The sequence below is a fragment of the Pomacea canaliculata genome, linkage group LG10 (assembly GCF_003073045.1).
Source record: "Pomacea canaliculata isolate SZHN2017 linkage group LG10, ASM307304v1, whole genome shotgun sequence".
Lineage (NCBI taxonomy): Eukaryota > Metazoa > Mollusca > Gastropoda > Architaenioglossa > Ampullariidae > Pomacea > Pomacea canaliculata.
The window spans coordinates 369,190-392,778 of NC_037599.1; the positions used below are offsets into that span (position 1 = coordinate 369,190).

Consider the following 23,589-nt stretch of genomic DNA (forward strand, 5'->3'; position numbering starts at 1 on the left):
CCCATTGGTTAAATTAATGACCCTTTATCGCATGCCCCGGAAGTAATTGCCTGCACGGAAGTGGTAGGTGTAGTCTGCTGTTTTGGAAATGTAGCTACGAAATGAAGTTTACGCCTGTCAGTCACTTTTCCTCATGATCACAACTTTGTCAGTTTTGGATCTATAGAAGAATTGATAGAATATTTTACACAATGACAACTGATATTGAAAATCATATTCGACAAAATCACCAATGGCAAAAGTTGCCCGCTAATATCAAGCAGGTAAGATTATTGAAGCAGGATCATTTTCCTGGAGGAGACGGTTTAAGGAAGGTTGTTAGTGAATAACGAATAGTCAAAAGTTAAATTGTGGATGTCTTCAATATTGTCAATAGAAGGAAAATATTTTCGTTTGAAGTGGCGTCGTCCATTTCAAGTTCCTTTAGAAATCTGTTGAAATTAGTTACACATCTGATCAGAGTTGTAGGACCTAAAGCTACTTTTTATGACAATTTTTTTCCCGATTCTTTCGAGGACTGTGGCAACAGCACGTGATATATGTTGTAATTTAATAACTGGTGGCAGAATCATCATTTGTAATGAGAACTTTAGCAAAATGTTTTCACAATATTATAAAAATGCTCCTTTGTGTTGTAAAGTGAGGTGGTGATGTAGCTACCATAATCCCAGTGTGGGCTATTGATTAAAACTGAGGGAAATGTTTAAAGAAGCATATAAAAATATGGATGTTTTTCACTTTCCCTGATATGTGAGCTATATTTTACCTGTCACACTTATCAGACAAATCCCATCATAGCTGTTTCTGAAACCTTTTAATAGTTATAAATGTGTGAGCAATACATCAGGTATCTGCTTATTATATTTTCACATTATGCCTCATTGAGTTTATGCCTCATTCCTCTGTCTAAATCTCTTCGTTAGAACCTTGAGTTTTTGCTAATTTCTGTGTTTAAATCTCTTTGGTAGAGCCTTGGGAACTCCCAGAGAGAGTACGAGAAAGCTATTGTCTCATTCAGTGTTAAAAACCAACTTCGATACAAGGGAAATCTTGGTATGTTGTGTCTGGCAAAGGAATGTGACAGCAGTAACATTCTAAAGTTAACAGAGTTCTCTCATTTAAGACTACCTAGATTTTTTTCATAAAGATGAATAATCATGTTGATAAATATTAGATGCAAGGAAACACTTTAAAATCTGATTATGAATGGTAATTCATCCACACTCTAAACAGATGCTAAACGCCGATGTAACTTGAAGTAGGAGATATATTGATGTTTTTGTATAACTAGTCAAACTATCCAACTGATACCAGAATGGTATCTGTGATGTAGTGAAGACAGTGCGGAAGGATGAAAGGCGATATTATGAAGACTTGATGCAATACAGCCGTGAGCACTTGATGCTGTACCCATACCACTTGGCGGATGTGATTGTGAAAGGCCTGCGCATCACTCCATTTATGTACTACATCAACATGATGCAAGACATCATGGTGCAGGAGAAGAGTTATGATTCCCTTCCCAACTTCACTGCTGCTGACTGTGAAGTGCTTGGGACAGGAAAGACTTCTTGTTCATTTGTTTTGATTGGCCTGCCATATATCTTCTGATCTTTGTGTTTTTAATTAACTCAAAATAGACATGATATTTAAGTGCCACATCTGGCTCCAAAAACATGAATATATGTAAAATTTTAGGGATCCAGAGGGTTTGTATTAAGAATGAAAAACTGTCTTTTTTAGTATTAAAAGGGTAAATCTGATGTCATTAAAAGCCTTACCATAAGTAGTGTATTCATCGTTTTTGGTGACATGCATGTGACCTTCTTTAAAGTGTCGATTTGGGTCTCATTTAATTTGATGTTGCAGGGCTTCTGCTTACGCAAAAAATTGCGTACAGTACGCATTAAAAGTTCGGAGGACCCCTTCAATTTTCGTCAATGGGGTCCCCTTCAAATTTGGGCGAAGAACAGGGACCCCTTAAAAATCTGAAGAAGGGGTCCCTGGGACCCCAAAAAATTTAGCCTTAGCAGAAGCCCTGTGTTGGCTCATCGCTTTGTGTGTCATTGTTGTCAAACCACATTCAACGTGTTAGTTTCAAATGCCCAAAATCGGCAGAAAAAAAGTAATAATGTCCTCTGAAAGACTTAAATTTAATAAATGCATTTTCATGTACAAAATACTGATGGGTAAACTATCGCCAAGACTCACTCTACTATTTTCCTCCAATAACTCTAGAACTTTTCCAAAACTTAATATTCCCATTCCTAGAGTAGACCTATTCAAATCTAGTCTGAAATACTCAGGGAGTGTGCTATGGAGCAGCCTCCCTTTCCATTTTAAGCAATTGAACTCCCTGAACTGCTTTCGATGCCAGCTACCTAAATACATTGAAAACAATTAGATGAGGCCTCTAGAGATTTCTCCCAACTCTGGGAAATATTGTAAATATCTATTTTTCTTAACCACCACTTTTATACATATTCACCTTCCACTCTCCTTTGATACCTTACCTTATGTTTACTACTAATTATTCTCATAGTGCTTAATTACTTCATTTATTTAGTTTGTTTTTTCCCCCGTAAAGGGCGAGGGCTAAATGAAAAAAAGCATTTTCTTGCTTATTTTATCTCACGTTAATAAAGAATTGTCATTGTCATTGTCCATAACGACATGTACGCAGGCTGTCATATACACTTGCTTCAGTTTGGATGTTTGGCAAAGATAGATGGCTCCTTCTCTTTGAATGAAATCTGCAGAAAGGACTTGTTATAAATCATTAAATCCTTAAAATACTTCCTTTGCACACCTGATTGTGAAAAGGTGGTTACTGAGTGGAAGTCATGAAAAAAATTTAAGTGCAAACTCTTTCACTGAGTTTTTTTTTCAGGTCTACGACTGCTGGGAATAGGTCGCAATCAGTACATTGATCTCATGAATCAATGTAGGTCATCAAAAGTGAGTGGATTTTGTTTAAGTTAGGCATGTGCCCACATGCACACAACTTTTAGTTAAGTAATAATAGAAGATGTTATAGAGGTACAAAAATTTGAGCATTTGTTTACTACTATCCAAGTGGTTTTTTTTTAAAGAACAGAAAGAATGCATATGCTGCCCCTCTTTAGCTGAGATTCTGGCTGTGCCAGAAATAAAACCTTACATTTGGAAAAATCTTTTCAGGCCAAGATGCCACTAGTTGAACTTAGATATTTTTAAACTGCTGAGTATAAAACACATTTCAGCTCATGAAAACAAACTGAAAGATCTTTTATAGTATGTTCAAACTTTTTCTGTCAGTAACTATTTTATAAATAATTGACAGAAATTCTTTAGAAAGAAGCCTGTAAGAGAACTCCTACCAGCACAGCCAGTGGAGGAAGCAACTGTGGAGCCATGGTGGATTGTCAACATTGGCTACGTCACTGAGGATGATGTTAAAGTAAATCAGCAATTGTCATTATTGGCTAAATGGTGGAGAAGGGTGTTAGGCAATATCAGAATTTGTGAGAATTAGATTATTATTATTTTGATCATTGTATTAAAATTTGTCTTTTATAAATAATACATAAAACATGCATGATACATGATACATACACGAGACACATACTTCAGTTTTTAGAATGGCATATCTTGCACTAGCAGACAAAGTTCAGGGGAGTGAATTCCAACGTCAGGTTCTTCAGTTGTGTTTGATCTTGTTGTTGCAACAGTGGTTCCCATTTATAGTCAAATGCTTCACATAAAGTGACCAGTTCAAAAGAATGCTTTGCTTTGAATCAGATTTTCTTGTTTGAGTTACTGTCTGTGCTAAAAATCAAACTGTGATAAAAGGAATAAGACAACTGTGTGTCATCATTTGTATTCATGTTGAAGATTGACTGACAGTCAACAAACACAAAATAAGCATGTCAACATTGCAAGTATTTTGTGTAATGCAGGGAGCCAAATATGCATGTTAACGTTATTAGACTTGATGTAATAAAGGCAGCCAAGCGTGTTATTACTGTGAGTCTTTCATGTGATGTAGGGAGTCAGACAAGTTAACTTTGTCTTATGTGTATTGTAAGGAACCACACATACATGTTAACATTTTCAATTTTTATGCAATGTAGGAGGCCAAATATGTTAACGCTGTGAGTGTTTTATATAATGTAGGAATCCGAACATGCATGTTAACACTGCAAGACTTTTGTGTGACGCAGATATTCAGATGTTGAAACCGCAAACTCTCTTGTCAGAAGAATAGAGCCAAGCACTGGCATTTAAACTTACATGTTAACACTGCAAGGCTTTAGTGTAATGCAGGGATTCGGACATTGAAATAGCTGACTGTCTTGTCAAACAGTAATACTGACATTCAAACATGTGGAACAGCCCTTCTGGGAGGGTTCTTAGAACAATTAAAAGGTATTTGGTCAGGACATATAAGGTTGATTAAATGATCTCATAAGATGATGTGAACAAACAAATCTTGTGGAGCTGATCTGGACTACCTTCAAAGTTCTAGGAAAAAAATGATCCTTTTGTTCAAATAAATGGTAAAGTTGTCAGGGTTATGGTTTGCTTTGTTTAAAGAAATAACAGTTTTCAATGCTTCACTGTCTCCCAGCTCTTTCCTAATTTTCAGATGTGCAGTGTCTTGGAGAAATCCACAATAGACTCCATCATAGATGCAGGGTCTCAGCTGGCAGGAGAACTGGACAAGACTGTAGTACACAGTGAGTGGGGCTTTTGTCACCTCTCACTAACCCTAACCCTGACTAAAGTTCACAGTAAATGAAGTCATTGTCTATTTTCACTAGCCCAAACCCTGACTAAAGTGCAAAGTGACAAGTGCCATTCTTATTTTTGCCTTTGGTTATAGGAAAACAGTACAGCCTTTTACAAGTTGTCAGCAGTGTGCTATTAATGTCAAACTTTTTGAGTCTAACCTGTGACTCTATTTTCCGTATTTAAAAAAAAAAATCAGTGTTATGCTACATTTTAGTCATGTTTCATTAGTAACAGCCATTAGCCTGTTTCACCATTTGTGTATGTGCTCACTGGTAATGTCATATTCATTGGAGAATATTGTCTTTGATTTCAGGCTTGTGTGGGTCAGGTAGTCATGAGTGTTTGTTCTCTGTGATTACAGGCTTATACAGGAAAGGCTTGGTTTATGTTGATGTGCCTATTGCTGATGATGACTGTATTGTTGGTGAGTTTTTTTTTTTTTTTTTTTTTAAAGAAATCTGTTTCTTTCAGCTTCATAAAGATTCTCATTTTTGTATTAGAGCATTTGTTTTCAAGTGCCTAATATAAATGTTTGTAATAATGTCATTTACAAAACCTAATAATGCTATTATTTAAAGATTAACATTAAGCATAACGCCTAAAATGTGTCTGTTTAAAAAAAGGTACAATATTGCTCAGGGTTTACAAGTACAACTATGCAGCATTAATTTGTTTATCCCATTGTTAAAATTACAGTGTAAACCTTTCTGCTTTAGCCATTCTGAAAAAGTGACAGCTCATGATAGGTTTTTTCTAGAATCATAGAAGTCATATTTTGTACACAGTGTATCAATGTGTCTCTTCTTAAGCAACAATGTCATTCATTCCATTGATTAACAATAAAGTATTCTTGACTGTGTATCTGCCCAGTCCCACCTTTGGAGGGATTTGTGATGAACAGAGTTCTTGGGGATTACTTTGAGACACTGCTGTATAAAATTTTTGTCTCCATTGATGAACACACTAAGGTAGCTGAGGTGAGACAATGTGTACATGATTTACATATCCTTGCACAATGCACATTATATGTGCTTATGGAAAACTATGGGTGATGTGTATGAGTGTGCATGTGTGCATGCAATATGCTTCCTTATGTATACAACATATCAGTCATAGATTAAAAAAGATAATATACAGACCAGAGACTATAAAGAAAAACTTAACCTTTCTTGAAATTTATTTAAGTGAAAGGGAGTACTTCTTATAAAAGCCAGTGTGACTTGCTACTGTTGAAATGAGATGCTGTAACTGATTTTACTTGGGAATCAGCACTGAACTAGGATACAGGGTTGTAGGGCTGCTGTTGAAATGAGATGCTGTAAATGATTTTAGCAAGCTAGGTAGTCAGCATTGAACTAAGATACAGAAATGTAGGCTAATGGAGAGCAGATGTTTAATGACTTTGACTATGTGGTCAATTTACATGTTGAGTAGTTATTGCTTGATGACTTACACTAAAAAACAAGAAACTTCCATATAACATTTGTGCAGCATCAACAACACCTAACTACTTTTTCCATTTTTTTTGTGCCACAGCTTGCATCTGTTCTTCAAACTGATCTTGTTCTAGTCAAGGTGGGTGTTGTGGATGTCCAATGGTTATAATGTTGTTCTAGTCAAGTTGGATGTTTTGGATGTCTATACCAGGTAGACTGAAGCAAGGTGATATTTATAATCGTAAAGCTTTTTTACCTTTTTGTTGAGCTTGAGTGTTACCGTGTTGTTAGTGGAGACATGGGGATGATTATGAAGCTTTTCTGAAATGTTTGGTGAGAAAGAGAGAGTTATAGTAGTGGTAGTGGAGAAAGCTGTCTATACACCAGCTCTTTAGAGCAACACAAGACTTTCTGTGGCTTCCTGACAACATAATAGAACAAAAGAGCATCTTCTAATTGTCATGAAAATCAGTTTGTCTTCCAGTCCACAATGACTACAACAGACCTCTGAATTTGGTTCAATCTTACCATCTATGTACAAAATCTCACTACGTCTGGTGGTTTGAGTTGATATGGGTTTTATTTTTTTTAAAGCAAATAATATTTGAGAGATAAAAAACAAGTAATAGACTTTTTTGAAGTGTTAACATATCAGAATATGATTAGTGCTGTTTTTGTGTACTGACAGAATGCTGTGTCAATGTACTGTCGACTTGGGTTTGCTCGCAAAAAGAATGTGGACTCGGCTTCTTCTGATTATCATCCATCGTGGTCTCATGCTGAATCACCAACAGCTTCTTCTAGGAAAGCAATGTAAGTATACCTTCTGAATGGCATTAAATGTGTGGCTGTTGTAAATCACTGACAAACTTCAAATTGCTTCTATTGCTTGTCTTCAGGATGACTGCCCTTGATGCTTATTGTGTGTGTGTACATTGTGTGTAGCAATGCATATTTTGACTGCATGATTTTGAGCAAAAAAAGTGACATCAAAAGAAATGTCTGTATCTGAGACATTGTGCTAACTCTGTGATGTGATGCTGTACCTGTACAGTGTGAGCCAGGAGCACTTACTGATAGACCTCAACAATGCCATGAATGTGGAACTGACTGCTAGTGACCCAGGGGATCTCCTGGCTTCTGCTCACAATGCCAACAACAACTCTGACATCACTGCTGGCTTGGATGCAGCCATCGGTAGGATCTGTTTTTAGGCACAAATAAAATTTGCATTTACATAATGTGCAGTTCACTTGAGTGGCACTCCCTAGAATAATGTGTTTCTACATTTCTGAAATCTTTGTCTACATTTTTGAGACTTAATATGTGTATTCATTTTTGTTGACCTTTTGCTTCAAGACGTTTGACCTCCAGGTAACCCTTGATCGAGGGACAAGTAATTAAAAGATTAGTGCAAATTCTGACATACATTTTCTTCTCTCCTGCTTAAAATAACACATACTGCTTTAAATTTCCAGTGGACCACATGCAAAGATCAATAGTAGAAACTTCCATTGTTTTTAAATTGACAACATACCACATGTTTTTCTTTATAGTCTGTTGCCACATTCTGTTGGCCATAGAAATATTAGCGTGCAAAGACCATCAGTAAAAGTATTGTTTTAAACTGTCAACTGACAGTTATCACCATACAAAAACTTTATGTTATTTAAATTGCCTATTGACTTTATCTAATTGGCACAAATCAGAAATGTTTGGTAATAAACACTTATCAGCAGTTGACCTCTCCCATGGTATCAGCAATATGTGTTCTAGTATTATTGCCATGCTTCTGTGCTTTAGTACCATTGACATACTGTGGTGTTTTAGCATCATTGCTGTTCTTCGTGGCTTGATCAAGTTCTGTAAATGGATATAAGATAATCTGAAAAAAATTCACCATGCATCTGCTGAAAAATGTAGTAATGCTTGCTACTGTCACAAATAATTCCCTAGAGAAGAAGATCCCGCCACAACTGCTACCCCCATTATTGCATTGTGCTGTAGTAGACAAAATGCTTTAGCTTCAGCTTGTTAGTGTCAGATGCTCTTCTTTAAGTGTTCTGATTTAGTATTTTGATTTGTGTCAAAAGATATTCTTAATGTTTCCCAACTTAATGTCAATGATTTATATTTTGCAAAAAAAAAAACATTTTTGGTAGCAAAATTTCTTTCTTCGAGTACTTACCAGATGACATGACTATGTGGAGATCATCCTCAAGCTACCTCAAATCCAGCTGTCCTAACTGTGCAACAGGGTAGGACCTGAATAACACTCAGCCCCCTCCCACACCAGTTAGCACTCATTTAGTTTTTTGCCTTGACTGAGTCTGGAACCTACTGCGGGGAGGTGGGAGGGAGCTAGCTAGCTGTCTTGTCATCGGGTAAGTACTCGAAGAAAGAAATTTTACTACCAAAAATGGTATTTGCTCATCGTGCTGTACCAGAACACATGACTATATGGAGAATAACAGGGACGCTGTTGAGGAGCCTGTTCTTTGTTCACCTTGGAAGATCCAGTGCTGTAGGGGTGGAAACATCTAACAGCTGTATGCTATCTTCCTGACCCTCTAATCGCATTCTTTCTGTTGAATGTTCTTCCGGGATTCGCAGTCTATTTTAGGCACGGGGACTGTGCTTTTGCTGAGAACTGTCCTGGAGCACTTCCACGTTCCCTGACATGTTCACCATCACTGGCCATTCAAAGAATGCCGCCTGTTTCACTCCCTGAATGTGACCTCCGAAAAAAAAAAGTCCCTGTCCTCAATAGAATTATCAGCAAACTTCAGAAGGAAACGAAGAGGAAGTTAATGCGAACACGAAAGATAGTAGGAGACATCACCGCACTTCACAGGCCTCACAGGGCATAATCCAAGTAGAAACGAGGTGTCACGGCTCGAGTGGCTCTACAACACCTCACACCAGACAAATACGCATTTTTTCTAAACACATCAAAACGATTGCCTGAGGCTGCCTATGTCATGTTATTAAGTTGTCGAATGGCTCAGGACTTTACAGATTAGAAGGAATAAATAACAACTTGCCTCAACACAATACTCTATAGGCGACAAACGTCTTGCGATAAATACAGTGTTTATCTCCGGGGCACTTCCCCGATCAATATCCAATCTTACCATCTATGTATGAAAATCACATGCCCCTCACAGCTCTGTTTGTCAACAAAATTTACAATTCTATTATCAAGTTTATAACCGCAGTAGGAGTCGTTGAGTACTTTAATCACAGTTCGCCGTCCCTCTTGGGGTTGTCACTCTCCTCGTGTCCCGCCAGCACGAATCCCATAACACACACACACAAGGCCATACAGGCAGACCGTGCCTAGAATCCACTAACACACAAACACACACATGAGGCCGTACACACTGACCGTGTCGGTCAGGCGGTTCCCAGGGTCACAGGGGAGGTCATCCATGGTGACGTCATGGAGCTCCTAGCCCACGTGCTGCTGGGCGCTGAACCAAAACACTTTGATCACGGAATGGTCCTGGGAGGCGTTTCTTTGTTATCCGGAAGAGCTCCAGCTCTTTCAGTCCATACACTTAAAACCTTGTCTAGACATCGGGTCAGTACTGCCCCTTATCCAACGTCGATGGACTTCCTCTACTACACAACAATCTCACTCGGGAGATGTACACTTGGGACTCAGGCACTTCATCTTCTCTCGGTATGCCGGGCCTGAGTAAACTTTAACAACACTTTCCAGCGAAAACCTAGTGGTGAACTGTGTTCATTACACACTTTCTGTCACCGATAACACTTTCCAACTAATGATCTAATCCATTCAACATACACTCGACGTACACTTTCAGTCCGTGAGCCACCAAAGGGTTAAATAGTTTGAAAAAAAACTAAAAAAACAAAAACAAAACACGGGAAGCACGGACTTGTCCGTGACACGAGGTGGCTGACACATGTCTTAACTCCGTCAAGCCGGGCAAAAAAATGGAGTAGAGTGCTCACTGACATGACAGGTGGGGATGGGAGGGGGCTGAGTTTTATTCAGGTTCTACCCTGTTGACGGTTTTGGACAGCTGGATTCGAGATAGCTAGAGGGTGATCTCCATATAGTTATGTCATCTGGTACAGTATGAAGAAGAAATGCAATGAACTGAATGCTTCAATTGAGTAATATTGAATATTTCAATTTCTTGATATTGTTCAATACTCTATAATGCTGTACTGAAGATTTACACTATGTTTTACACTTGCAGACACCAACAATCAGACAGGAACTACTAGACGGATTGCATTTCTTTTTGACTCTACTCTCACTGCCTTCTTGATGATGGGCAATCTCTCACCGGTAAATACGTTACTTTCAAATGTACATGCAAATGCATTTGTGAGAGCATGAGTCTAAATATATGAATATATGCATGTTGTAAGTTCCTAAGAATTATTCATTTCACATCAGTTTGAGAATCCATGAGGTGGTCTTCTCACTTTCACTTCTAGCTTTTTGCCTGACTGGGTAACACAAGGCTTTTTTATGTTGGCCTTGTGGTGGGAGAGTAGATGGTACAAGCCTTAAACATTGCACAATGGGTCCATAGATTTGATTTCTAGGTTGTCACTTTAAATTCTGCCTTTTTGCATCACAGAGCAACACAAGGCTTTAACTGTTCTTCATATGGTGTGGGAGTGGATAGCATAGACCTTCCAATAAACCATAAAACCAGTGACTTTGTACAAAGCACAAAGACCACACTGGTAGGACACCAAGAACTCTAGTCACAAAACTCAAGCAACATAAGATGGTCAGATTTAGCCTGTCAGGACACTGTGCCCAATGACATCCTTTAAAGTACATTTGAGGAAGGTCAGTGTCATGGTGGTCAGTAATAGAACTGCTTTATGAACATGAGTTATTTGGTCATCCTGAGCAGGACCTGCTCACCATCACCTAAGGCAAGACTGAGTGGCTGCCTTGTTGGGTGTGAGTGATGGTCCTTGTAAGTTGTGAGTGGCAGACCTTGTTAGGTGTGAGTGGTTTTGGTTCCACAGCCTCTCCCTAGGGAACAGGAATAGTCTTGTCTCCCTTGATCTCCAAGATCACTGGAATCAGGCAGAGATTTGGCAGCCTTTGTTATCAGAAAATCCTCAGGAAGGCATCCCACATCCTCTCTATTTCTGATCATGTGTTGGCCTGTGAGTTTTCACTCTTACTGTTTCTGATCATGTGTTGGGATGTGAATTTTCAATCTTGTGGTCTGGCTGTAGGTACGCGATGCCTGTATGCAGAACCAATCGTCACCGCAACTCATTCATTCCACGCACCATTCATTTGATCAACTCTGCTAGCGGTGATTTTGTACTAGGCTGAGGTGACCTGAGGTCACCAACTGTATCTGCTGTTGCTGGGAATGTGTGTATGTATATAGTTAGTGTGTGTGTGTGAGAGAGAAATTATTTCAACATGTATCTGTGTGCATTTATATCAGTGGTTCTTAACCTTGTTTGAGGTACCGAACCTACAAGTTTCATATGCACATTCACCGAACCCTTCTTTAGTGTCATCACGAATTGCGGGTGTGTCTTGACCTCCGTGGTGGAGGCTCCGCCGAAGCGCCTGAGACCGACTCACAGAACCCCTAGGGTTCGATCGAACCCTGGTTAAGAACCACTGATTTATATATTGGGGAAGTGGATAGCCGAGTGGTTAAAGCACTGGAATCCAAACTGAAAGCATGGTTCAATGCTGGTTCAATGCCTGATTAGCGCAGCAAACTTCCCCCAGTCAAACCAGCTAGGGGGAATGGGTACCTGACTCCATAAGGGGTTTGGGAATGTAAGGCAGCAAGGGAGAGGAGATAGCCACCGCCCTCGTGTAAAGCTGGCCCCAAGAAAAGTGAGGTCTCTAACACCTCACCCCATAGCGACCTGAAAATTTTAGGGGATGACCTTTACCTTTACCTTACCTCTATATATTGCTACTATAAGTACTGTCTGGAATAGCCCTTTAGATCAATAAAGTTGTATTATAGCTCATGAGGGAGTTGCTTCACTTGTCTCTACTTTGTATCTGCTTTAGTTCTAATAGTGTATTTTTTGCTCTTCCAACCCTGGAGCCTGCTGGTAGGATGTACAGTTGTTATTGATTTGCTGGGCCTCGACAGATCTGGCATAAATTTTCTTCTTCAGTTAATATCTATGGTCCTGTCTCTGGGCTTGTACATTTGGTGTCACCCATCTTTCTCTCCCAGTGGGCATAAGCCGTGACCCTCACTTTCATTGCAGAAAGTCTTTGCTCGCTAATGTCTTCAGTAGGAGTTTGCACCCTTAACTTTCCCAAGATTGCCCTCAAAGCAGTGGGACCATTTGACCTTGAGTAGGATAGGGATAGGGTGGGGAGTGAAAGCAGCCATGATCTTTTGCTTTTCAAACTAGCTAATCAAACATCGGACTAAAAATTCATGTATCTGTTTAACAAAATCATAGTCACAAACTTAGAAATATAAATCTATGAAATAAACATATACAGCGAGCAGAATTATTTTTATTTGTCACACCATTTCACCAACTTATTTAGTGTTAGAAAGTTATAGCAGAAAAAAAAGCAGAAAATCACTATCCCACTTGGGAGTTGTTGTCAGACTCAGAAGGGCATACAGATATATCTGTTCACACATAAAGTTTCTTTCTGAATGCTTGAATCAGCTACTTTCACCAGCAAGTTGGTTACATTAGTTCTGATTGAATTATTTTTGAATAGGTTTTATTAATGTTATAAGCAGTTATATATATATTTGTTTAATGCTTGTGTGCATATGTTTGTTCTGCTGCAGGGTTTGAAAAGCCACGCTGTGACGATGTTTGAGGTGGGCAAACTGAGCGATGAGTCTATGGACAGTTTCCTCTCAGAGCTGGAGAAGGTGAGGGATGCAACTTTAAACCAGATACTTCTCAGCTTACAAACCTCAAGTACTACAAGTGCCTCTCTGAATCCCATTTTTTATTTCTTTATTTGCATGCGTAGATCGTCACATTGTTCTTATTTGTCTCCATCTTTTGTGTGTGATTTTGATCACTTACCACTTGCTGTTAGTTTTTCTGGTAGTTGAGATATTTAAGAAATGTTCTCCAGTGTGGAGATCCCACAATCTTTCACATTGTAATTGTAAGACATGAGGTGAGCAAGAGTATATTTAATAAAATACTATGTAGAAGTGAACTGTATTTATGCCCAATAGTAACAAAATGACAGCAAGATCAAGCATAATATTTTAATTACAATACTTATTAATATTGTGTGTTTGTATGTGTATATATATGACCTGCCACCATGAAATGAGTCTTAAGTGGTACAGAACAGTATCGTAGTAGAGGCACAGAAAGGTGATTAGGCTCAACTTTGTGCCATCAGACTTGCACACTTCAAGCCTTTACAACTCACTTAATTATAGGGACACCGTAGATAATTAGCTGAGATAGGAAATTTACATTCATATTTACATTTTTCTTACATTGTTTATGCTGATGATTGTGTAAACTCTCAACATTCTTTTGTTACCAATAATTAATTTGTTTTTTACTAAATTGCATTGTGTTTGTTTATTGGGGATGTGCGGTAGGGATTCAAGTCATTGTGAAGTTATTAATTAGCAATGTAGTGAAAGTGCATCATGCACAGGCTTATGTTGACATGGATAGCAGTCTCTAACGGCTTTCTATCCATCACACATCCCTAATACCCAATAGGTCAGTGACACAAGGTACCTTGAAAGACAAATCTCTGACAGAGTATCATGCATGTGGCCATCTTGTTGTCAATTTCTTTCCAAGGTACCTTGAAAGACAGTTTTGGACAGATTATTGCCAATTCATATGGCCAGCGGGACCACCTCATGGTGCTTAAGTGTGTTAGTAGTTCCTGGTGTTCTACAAGTTTGGCAACTGTGCTTTATACAAAGTCATTGGCTTTATATTCCTTGTAGGAGACATGGAATAGCCTTCTCAGGCACTTGTTCTCAAATGTCTGGATTTTCTTCTCCATTTCAGCAAGTAAAGTCCACATTTCACATCCATAGAGCAGGATTGGTATTATGAGGGACTTGAACAGATTGTACTTTATAGTAAACCTGATGTCATGGCAGCACCAAATCCTGTCCAGTGTTATGTTTTCATTCTGGTGAGATGTGTAAGATGTTAACTATTTTCCACTGACTATTAATGTTGTGTGGTAGGTGGGTTTTATAGCAAGTGAGCTAATATTAGTGTTGTGTGGTAGATGGGATCTGTAAGAGTTTAGTTTATTCCTTGTTACTTGACTGGAACCCTCAGGGGAAGAGGAGAGTTGGGAGACCGAAGCAGACTTGGAAAAGAATATTAGAGAGCAAGGCAAAGGACATCAGAACCACCTGGGCCCAACTGAAGGGGGTTGCCCAAAACCGAGTACGTTGGCAAGGTGTTGCTGTGGCTCTATGCTCCTCAGAGGAGCAACAAGGAATAAACTAAACTAAACTTCCTTCTTACTCAAGGAGCATAGGGCCACAACAACACCTTGCCAGCAGACTGAGATTTGGGCAGCCCCCCTCAGTTGGGCCCATGTGGTTCCTTTGCCTCTCTCTCTCTACTGTTATTTTCCAAGTCTGCTTTGGTCTCTCAACACTCCTCTTCCCCTGAGGATTCCAGTCAAGTGCATGCCTGGCCATGGTGTCAGCTGTCTGTGCAGGGTGTGTCCTATCCAGCCACATTTGTGCTTTTTGATGTCTTGGCTAGTGGCATTCTAGTTGGTTCTTTTCCACAGGCTGCTGTTGGAGATCTTTTCAGGCCATCTTATTCCCAGAATATGGCGTAGGTATCAGTTGGTAAAGGTCTGGAGCTTGTTGTTGATGGTTTTTATCACTCTCCAGGTTTCAGAACCATACAGTAGGACAGCTTTTACATTAGTTTTGAAAATGCTGGTCTTACTGCGGAGGGGTCTGTGATGTGAACTATTTTCCACTGACTATTTTTATTTGGTAGGTGGGGTCTGATGCAGAGGGAGAGGCTAGGCGCTACTTTGATCATGCGCTCACCCTTAGAGACACCATTCGCTTCTTGCGGCATAACAGGAACTTATGTGAAGACAGTGATGCTGGCCATGGCATTGACCTCCTTCGGTGTGAAAGTCTACTCAGCCTTGACCCTGAAACTAGAGCAAGGGTGTTGAACAAAAACTACAAGTGAGGAGCAGCTTTGGTAGCTTTTAAGTCTCATTAGGCCATGAATTATACATGTTAGTGCTTTGTAGCCAGGATATTTCAAGTCTTATCATGATTTGAATTATCAGTGCTATGTAACTAGTGTATTTTGTGACACCATTGATGCTGTATAGTTGGTATTTTTTGTGTATTTTATGAGATCACATCTCATTATATGTCAGTGACATATAATTGTAACATTTGTGAGATTATGCCAATGCTGATTTGTTTCACCTGGTGATATTGATTCTCTATCAGTCTTCTGGTCTCCATGGCCCCTCTTAGTAATGAGATTAGGCCAGTCAGCAGCAGTGTTCCTCAGCACATTGGACCCTCCATCCCAGAGGTTAGTAGCATGGTCTATCTCAAAGGTGGGTAGCAAAGTTGCATCTTTAAGATGGGTAATGTGGTTAGATCCCAGAAGTGGGTAGCATAGCCCATCTCAGATATGGGTAGCACAGAGGTGGTAAAATGGGCCATCTGAAAGGTTTGTAGCACAGTTACATCTTAGTGGTGGGTAATATGGCTGATATACCCATGACAAAGATGGATAGCATGGTTGATCTTGGGATGAATGATTTACACCACATTAAAGTTAGCTAATGAGCTACTTGTAAGAAAGAATAATAAATGAAAAATGTGCAATCAATTTTAAAAGACATTTCACTATCACCTTTCAGAAATTTCAAAAAATCTGCATAGAAATTTTCATCATATTTTAAAATATAAACAAGAATACATGGAGGGCTAAGAGACTAGAACTGAAAATGTCTGAAAAACGGTTAAGACTGTTAACAAGTTTTATAGGTGATATCACTGTGTTTGTGTATTTGACACTATTTGCATGTTTCACAGGTGATCTTATGGTGTGTGATGATGTTTACATATTTGATAAGTATTTTCATTGTGTGTGATATGTTTAAATGTTTGACAGGGGATTTCACTGTGACACTGTTCACATGTTAAACAGGTGATTTCACTCTGCGACACTATTTACATGTATGACAGATGATCTTACTCTGCTGTGTGTGACATTTTTTTACATTTGACAGGTGAGCTCACTGTGGTTTAAGTTGTTTATCTATCAGCTGACTGGTTGTGGACCACCTTCCTTGCTCCTGGTCAAGGGAACAAAGCTCAAACAACTTCCAGAGGTCTTCCAGGTGATATATTTTGGGTACATAAGTAAGTTAGATATTTCTATTGTTTGCAGTGGTTAAAAAGTCAAGTATTCATCATAGTCTGTTTACGGATTTTCTGCCTGCTGGATATACCTCCACTAGCTGTCCAAGATTATTGTAAGTTTGTGATTTTCTGCCTGCTGGATATACCTCCATTGGCTGTCCAAGATTATTGTAAGTTTGTGATTTTCTGCCTGCTGGACATATGTCCACTGGCTGTCTTTTTGTATTTAATTTATCAATCCTGTTTTCTCTTCCTTGATAATTATCTCTTGTTTCACTGTTTGAAATCGATTGTATCAATAATTAGGTGCAAATAAAGCATATTCACTATAATTCTGTGTGCGTGTTCATGAATGTGCAGTGCAACCACTTTCTGCTGCTCATAGCTTTGACTGAGCATTGACAGATGTTGTCTTGCTTTAATCCAGAATTATGACCGCCTTCTGGTGACTACATGGGGTCATGACCCTGGAGTGATTTCAACTTCCAACATTCTGCTGACATTGAATGATGCTTTGACACATTCTGCTGTCTTTGTGCAGGTAAGAGAAGGCAAACCAGTAAGTTTTAGTTTTATCAAATGGTATGAGATAATTGGTAGATGATCAAGTGGTATAAAGCAGTGGTTCTTAACCAGGGTTCTATCAAACCCTAGGGGTTCGGTGAGTTGGTCTCAGGGGTTTGGCAACAACAGCTAAGGCAGCCAATGTAAAGAAGCTTGTGGATGACTTCCTCAGAGACAACAATCTTTCATGGGATATGGTTTCTACAGTTTGTACGGACGGAGCTCCAGTCATGCTGGGAAGAAAGTATGGTTTTTGTGTGCTAGTAAAAGCCGATGCACCACACATCATTGTTACGCATTGTATTCTGCACAGGCATGCGTTGGCAACAAAAACCTTGCCTCCAAAAATGGCAGAAGTATTAAAAACTATAGTGGAATGTGTGAACTATGTGCGAAATAGTGCTCTGAGGAACTGCATCTTCAGTGAGCTGTGTAAAGAAATGGGCTCTGAATTCGAGGTACTCCTGTACCACTCTAATGTTCGGTGGTTATCCCGGGGACAGATGCTGAATCGTGTTTTTGCCATGCGTGTGGAATTAGTCCTGTTTTTGCAAGAGCACCAACATTGTCATGCAGACTGCTTCAGAAATCCTGAGTTCATTCTCATTTTAGCGTACGTGGCTGATATATTCGCAGCTCTAAATCATCTCAATCAGCAGATGCAGGGTGGTGGAGTCAACATCTTGGAAGCAGAAGAAAACTTGAAGGCATTTAAAAAAAAACTACCGCTATGGAAACGACGAACAGAGAACAATAACTTCACAAACATTCCCCTTCTGGACGACTGTGTAAGTAAGATCGAAGATGTGTCTGGAATCGGAGATATTTCTGTATCCATGGAACTGAAGCAAACAATTGCCATGCACTTAGATGAGTTTGCAAAGTCTCTCGACGGATATTTCCCTACAAGAGAGTCATATCCAGCATGGGTGAGACAGCTGTTCACGTTTGCTGTTGAGACAGCAGATGTCAATTATGAATACCTCGACGAAATCATTGAAATTCAGCAGAGCCACGTTCAGCAGCAACTATTCAGAACAACAACACTCTCAACATTTTGGTGTCAACAGTTGGAAAGGTACCCAATTATTGCTAAGAAAGCCCTGGAATTTTTTATACCATTTGTTACAACATATCTCTGCGAACAATCCTTTTCGAGGATGCTGGACATAAAAACAAAGAAAAGGAACAGACTTTGCTGTGAAAATGACATGAGAGTAGCACTTGCCAAGGTGAAGCCACGCATATCTGAACTGGTCTCTCAAAAACAACAGCAGAAGTCACACTGATTTGTAGGTATGTAATTTGTTGTGAGTTCATGCACTGTGTTGGTTTTGTTCTTTGATCAAGGTGATGTTCATGCACGGTTCATTTTGTGTACCAGTAAAAAAACATAGACCTATGTCTTGAATTTGGAAAAAAATCTTATTTGATTTATCACTAAAGAAGGGTTCGGTGAATGTGCATATGAAACTGGTGGGTTTGGTACCTCAAACAAGGTTAAGAACCACTGGTATAAAGGATGCTATGTCTGAACAATTCTAATTAATTTTAAATGGAATAATATATAAATATTATTTTTACCATCCCATCCCACCCTAAGTACAGAATTTAACAGATTGAAACAGACGTAATAAGGTAGAAAATGCTCTTAAAATATTCTGAATCTGAATGAAACCAAAACTCATCATCGTTCTTTGTTGCATTGCTTGCCAGTGCAGCGTGAGTAGATTTTTGCGTGAAGGGTTATGAGGGTATGTGTATTAAGATCAAGTCAGTTAGATACCCTAACACTTTTAGATCAGAGTTAGATCATCTAACCTTAATATTCTGAAGTCAGATTTAACCTAACCCTAACACTGCCAAAGAGTTAGTGAAGGAAGTGGAGAGGGCATATGCCTTAACATAACACTCTTAAATTAAGACTTTGCTTGGTGTGATGTGTCTTTTAAAAGTTCACAGGTAGAGGTACAAATAAATTCCTATGCACATTTTCATAAGCTATTGGAGTTCATAATCATTGCTCAGAGGGCCTCATCTGAAAAGTGAAACTTTCACTGGTACTTTAGGATCTTGGACATTTTAATTTTAAGCACAATACACATAGCTGTTATTATTAAATAATCATGAGTACTTTATCTCCCTTCCTTAGGGTCATGGATTTTTCACAGAGGGTACAACTGTACATGTGTCATTTCCTCTGGACAACACAGAAGATGGTGATGTTTACATACTTTTGTTTATCTCACTCTTGCTATCGTTTTATGATGAATAAAATGTTTAAATATTAGGAACTAATGGTTGTATTTCTGGTGCTGATCTATAATTCAAAATTTGAGTTGTTGCATAATTGTAGCTGTCCATCTGCTAAATGAGAATTATGCTCAGTTATAAATGACAATGTCAGGGTTAGATTGGTAATACTACAGCATATAGCCTGCAGCTAGATTGGGTGGTGCCTGAGTATTACAGTCACTGCTGACTGAGCAAATGGGTATTATTTTATGCATCCTAATTAAATGATTGTTGCTGTTCATTGTAGATAATGACCATGTTTCAGCCCAGTTTAGTAAGGACCAGTTTGGCTGTCATCCTGCGATCAAGCAGTTGTCACAGCATGTTGATATGATGCACTTGTGTGGCTTTCTTACTCTCCTCAATCCTTGCCGCCCATCAGGCATTGAACAAGATGGAGATGTAGGTTCTCTTCAGCTTCATCTTTCCACTTCAGCTTCTGTGTCTGTCTCCGAAACAGCTTCTGTGGAGGACATTTCAGGCAATCCTTCCAACGGACTAACTGATGAGTTATCGGCAGAAATGCTTGCATCTGAACTTGATGCTCTTGACAATACCACCGCGCTCCCCAATCGAGAAAACATGTCACTGGAGCTGAAGGCACCAGTTGGCAGTGTAATGCAAGAAAACAACAGGTGCGATGGGCCAGGTAGAGCACACCTGGAGGCATTCAACGAGGCTGACTGGCAGCTGCTGGATATGTGCTTTGGTATCCCGTTGTTTGACCCTCAGCTAAACAAGGAAGTGTGTCACAAGATTGTGTCCCTTGGCCTCTTCACAGATGACAGGTATGTCTCAAGACCTTCAGCTGCAGCATAAGACTAAGAATTTTAAAACAAAGTCTAAATAACAGATAATAGCCAGAGTGCATATGATGAAATGAGAAGAAAACCAGATCTGTATGAGCATTGTTTATGTGCATGTATGTAGAGGTGGGAGTTGAGGGGGCTGATTGTTACTTGCAACCTGTAGGGCAGACCACCTGGTAGGTATACTATATTATACTGTCAGTACATTTGTGAGGTTTGGAGACATAATTAAAAAACAGTGTTGCATCATGTTTCTGCATTTGCAGTTTGGAGAAGCTGTTACACTCAAGTCGTACATTGTCTCTAAAACTGCTTGACTTCATAGCGGAATGGCAGGTTGGTCCCATTCTTAGGTCATAGTCATGGTCTAACCCTGATTGTTACAGTCCCTTTTTGTGTTTGTCTACATGCATAACAACATTGTATAACAGCATTGTCAGGCACCATACAGAGAAAAGAGGTGACTTCTTTCACCCTTCTTAACAGGTCTCTTTCGCAGTCCCATTGATGAAATTTTGAATCTCTTAAATGAAACCTGCCTACCCTTCGAAACTTTAATTTCATGTCACACCTTTATGCCTGACATTTTAATTCTGTGTCACACTTTTATGTCGGATATCATACCTATCTACTTCCCAAGTAAAATTTTTAATGACAGAATATTGTAATCTTTGTGTTACACTTTACTTCTTGTGAGAGTGAATGTTTACTTTTCTTTGTGTGGAATGTTCAGTCTGATTTGACCTTGTTACCCTGGGTTTCTGATATTGGTTGATTGGATTTAACCCTAACCTCTGTTTAAGATCTTAACAAAGTGGTGCTACCATCTGACATCTAATTGATATATCATGCAACTATCAGAGTCGAGTATAAACATATGGTGCAGTTTGTTTTGACTGCTTGAACACAAGAGGACCTCGCATACATGCTAAATGAGGCATACTTATGAGGCCTTATGTATATTGTATTGCATTCCAGGTTCCCTCGGCTGTTCAGGATTTAGAGACTCATGGAGTTCCACAGAGCCGAGATGAGCACTGCACCTTGTATCCAACAGAAAATATCATCTTCAGGGATGGCAAATTACAAATATGGAAGAAGAACTCTTGACCTTTCAGTTGTGCAGCTTTTCCTCCATTTGTGTTCAGGTGTTAGGTCAATATGTGCGTGTCTCCAGGATATGAACTTTTAATAATGTTAACCATTAGGGTAACATAAGCATATCCCAAGGATAATGTGAGATAACATTAAGCAGGTAGTAAGGTGATATGTCTGTATGTTTCCAAGATGATGTGAGCCTTCATGTTACATAATGTCCAAGTCTTATCCAATGTTTCTTATAATTTTCAACTGAAGATAGAATTCTTATGGGTTGGAACTCTTTTTCTAGTCCAAAGTAGTCAAAGAACATTAGGTTAACATTAAATTTTGATTATTGGTCGTTCTTTTGTGACCTTTTCTATGTACATTGTTAATGTCCTGTCTCGCACAAGGCACCTACTGCAGTAGTGTGTTGCTGGAGTCAGGTTGTTGTTGCCCAAGGTATGAGTGGTAACTACTTACTGAGCTGGCTGTATCTATTGGTATACAAATATAAAGAAGTCACCAATGAACTTGTGCAAAAAAAAAAAAAAAAACACTTGAATATTAGATTCAACCCACGAGGTGTTTTGGAACTATCATCATTTTCAGTCTTGTCTGGAAAATTTTATAAATGACAGTTTTATAAACTATTCTTGTTAATTATCTAGTACATGCATTATATAGATAGATGCCCTGTGATTATATGTAAAAGGTCAAAACCAATGTATGTATATATGAAGTAGGATGTAAAATTGCTATATGCATAGGAATGAAGGTTATGATGTGGGAGAAACATTGTCATGTATTTGTTGTCACTCATCTCTGGGACCAGGACATCACCATTCCACAGTTTCTAATAAATCAGTTTTTGGGTTAATTATAGTCTTGGAGGCAAGATGTTTGATTACTTACAGTTGAGATGTTTGAAGAAACCTGCAGGCAGAAAGTGTCAAATTATGAGCTACTTTTTTGTAAAAACATTCTGTCTAAAAATAGATTTTAGAACTGTATCCTAAAAATTACTTCGTCGCTGTCTGTCCAGTGGACATGTCTATCACAGTCATTTAACTTTTTTATAGCAGGTTATTTTAAATGAAAGTAACAAAGAGAGGCAGCTTAAATAGACAAACTAAAATTATTGAAAATTGTTGATGAATGCAGTCTTCTCTGACCAATCAAAAAGAGGCGAATGTGATAGAGCTAAAAAATAACCTTGTACATCTCAGAGACCTTTGTACAGTCCTTTTTGTTCCACACAAAATGCTGATACTAAACTCTGTAATAGAGTGCCAGAAAATCATGGAAGCAAACAAATACCATGGAGGACTTGAATAATTGTTTGCTGGTCATGATACTGTCACATGCAGTCTGTGGACAAACATTCTTACAGTTATCTTCAAGCTAATTATGGATGAATTTTGTACTTGCTATGCTGAATGTAGCAGCAAGATGGCTGTTGAGAACAGTTCTTGTGACTGCTTGCTTGCCAGCCAGTCTTGGATCTTTTTAATTGGACATATATGGTAAAATACAATACTGTGTTCAGATTTGTACATAGGTCATGGGGACATTAAAAATGCTCTTGAAACCATTCAACAAATCCTAACATTCATGTAGGTTTTGAGAGCTATAACTGTATGAAGACAAGAATATCAAGTGTCAGTTTGTGAATGGTGATGGATACTCTTATCATAGCCAAAATTATTTATCATAATTTCTTCAAAGATTATTTTAATTCCATTTATTTGGTGAGAGTCTCCCTTTAATAATTTTTAATCAATAGCCAGAGTCAACCAGGTAAATGCACTACCTTGTTACTATACCCAGTTTCAGAATTCCAAATTGTGTAAGATTTCTGTTTTCAGAATTCCCTTTCTCAAACTGGAGTCCACACATAACACTGCATGTGCAGCATCTGCTGTACTGACGTAAAAGTATGTAGACCACCAACTGATGAGGAAGAGCAACAGCTCTATGCCTTCTATTACAAATCTCAGTTGAAATGAGTTCTGCATGGTTTCATAGCACAGCTGTTGACTAACCAAGTTTTTACATAAGTGTACATGATATACTTGTTATACAAGATTCTTTGACCTTCATTTTTCAGGTTTTTAGTTTAAATTGGTTCATAGAGTGCCAAACTTGTTCTTTAAGCAGGTACCGTCAGTGATATCTTTGTAAATTTCCTGACAGCTTTGTCTTTCTACTGTTTTGTTGTTATGCATGTGAGTCATGGAGAGC

At 38.7% G+C, this 23,589-nt stretch overlaps 1 protein-coding gene across 1 annotated transcript; it reads left to right on the forward strand.

Annotated features, from left to right (window-relative positions):
- Nucleotides 1–41: 41 nt before the first annotated feature.
- Nucleotides 42–22,937, forward strand: LOC112574304 (protein FAM91A1-like). Its single transcript, XM_025255295.1, has 21 exons — nucleotides 42–263; nucleotides 969–1,053; nucleotides 1,334–1,543; nucleotides 2,891–2,958; nucleotides 3,323–3,439; nucleotides 4,628–4,718; nucleotides 5,135–5,197; nucleotides 5,644–5,750; nucleotides 6,310–6,348; nucleotides 6,898–7,022; nucleotides 7,264–7,406; nucleotides 10,442–10,533; nucleotides 13,016–13,102; nucleotides 15,195–15,394; nucleotides 15,671–15,758; nucleotides 16,465–16,575; nucleotides 17,025–17,138; nucleotides 19,314–19,380; nucleotides 19,722–20,244; nucleotides 20,532–20,601; nucleotides 21,244–22,937. The coding sequence occupies exons 1-21, from the start codon at nucleotides 192–194 to the stop codon at nucleotides 21,373–21,375; spliced, it is 2,604 nt and encodes an 867-aa protein (XP_025111080.1). The 5' UTR covers nucleotides 42–191; the 3' UTR covers nucleotides 21,376–22,937.
- The last annotated feature ends 652 nt before the right edge of the window (nucleotides 22,938–23,589 follow it).

Coding starts and splice junctions, on each gene's coding strand:
- LOC112574304 (XM_025255295.1), top strand. CDS start 192: ATGACAACTGATATTGAAAATCATATTCGACAAAATCACCAATGGCAA. Junction 6,349..6,897: donor CTGATCTTGTTCTAGTCAAG/GTGGGTGTTGTG, acceptor GTGTACTGACAG/AATGCTGTGTCAATGTACTG. Junction 15,395..15,670: donor GTGTTGAACAAAAACTACAA/GTGAGGAGCAGC, acceptor ATTCTCTATCAG/TCTTCTGGTCTCCATGGCCC.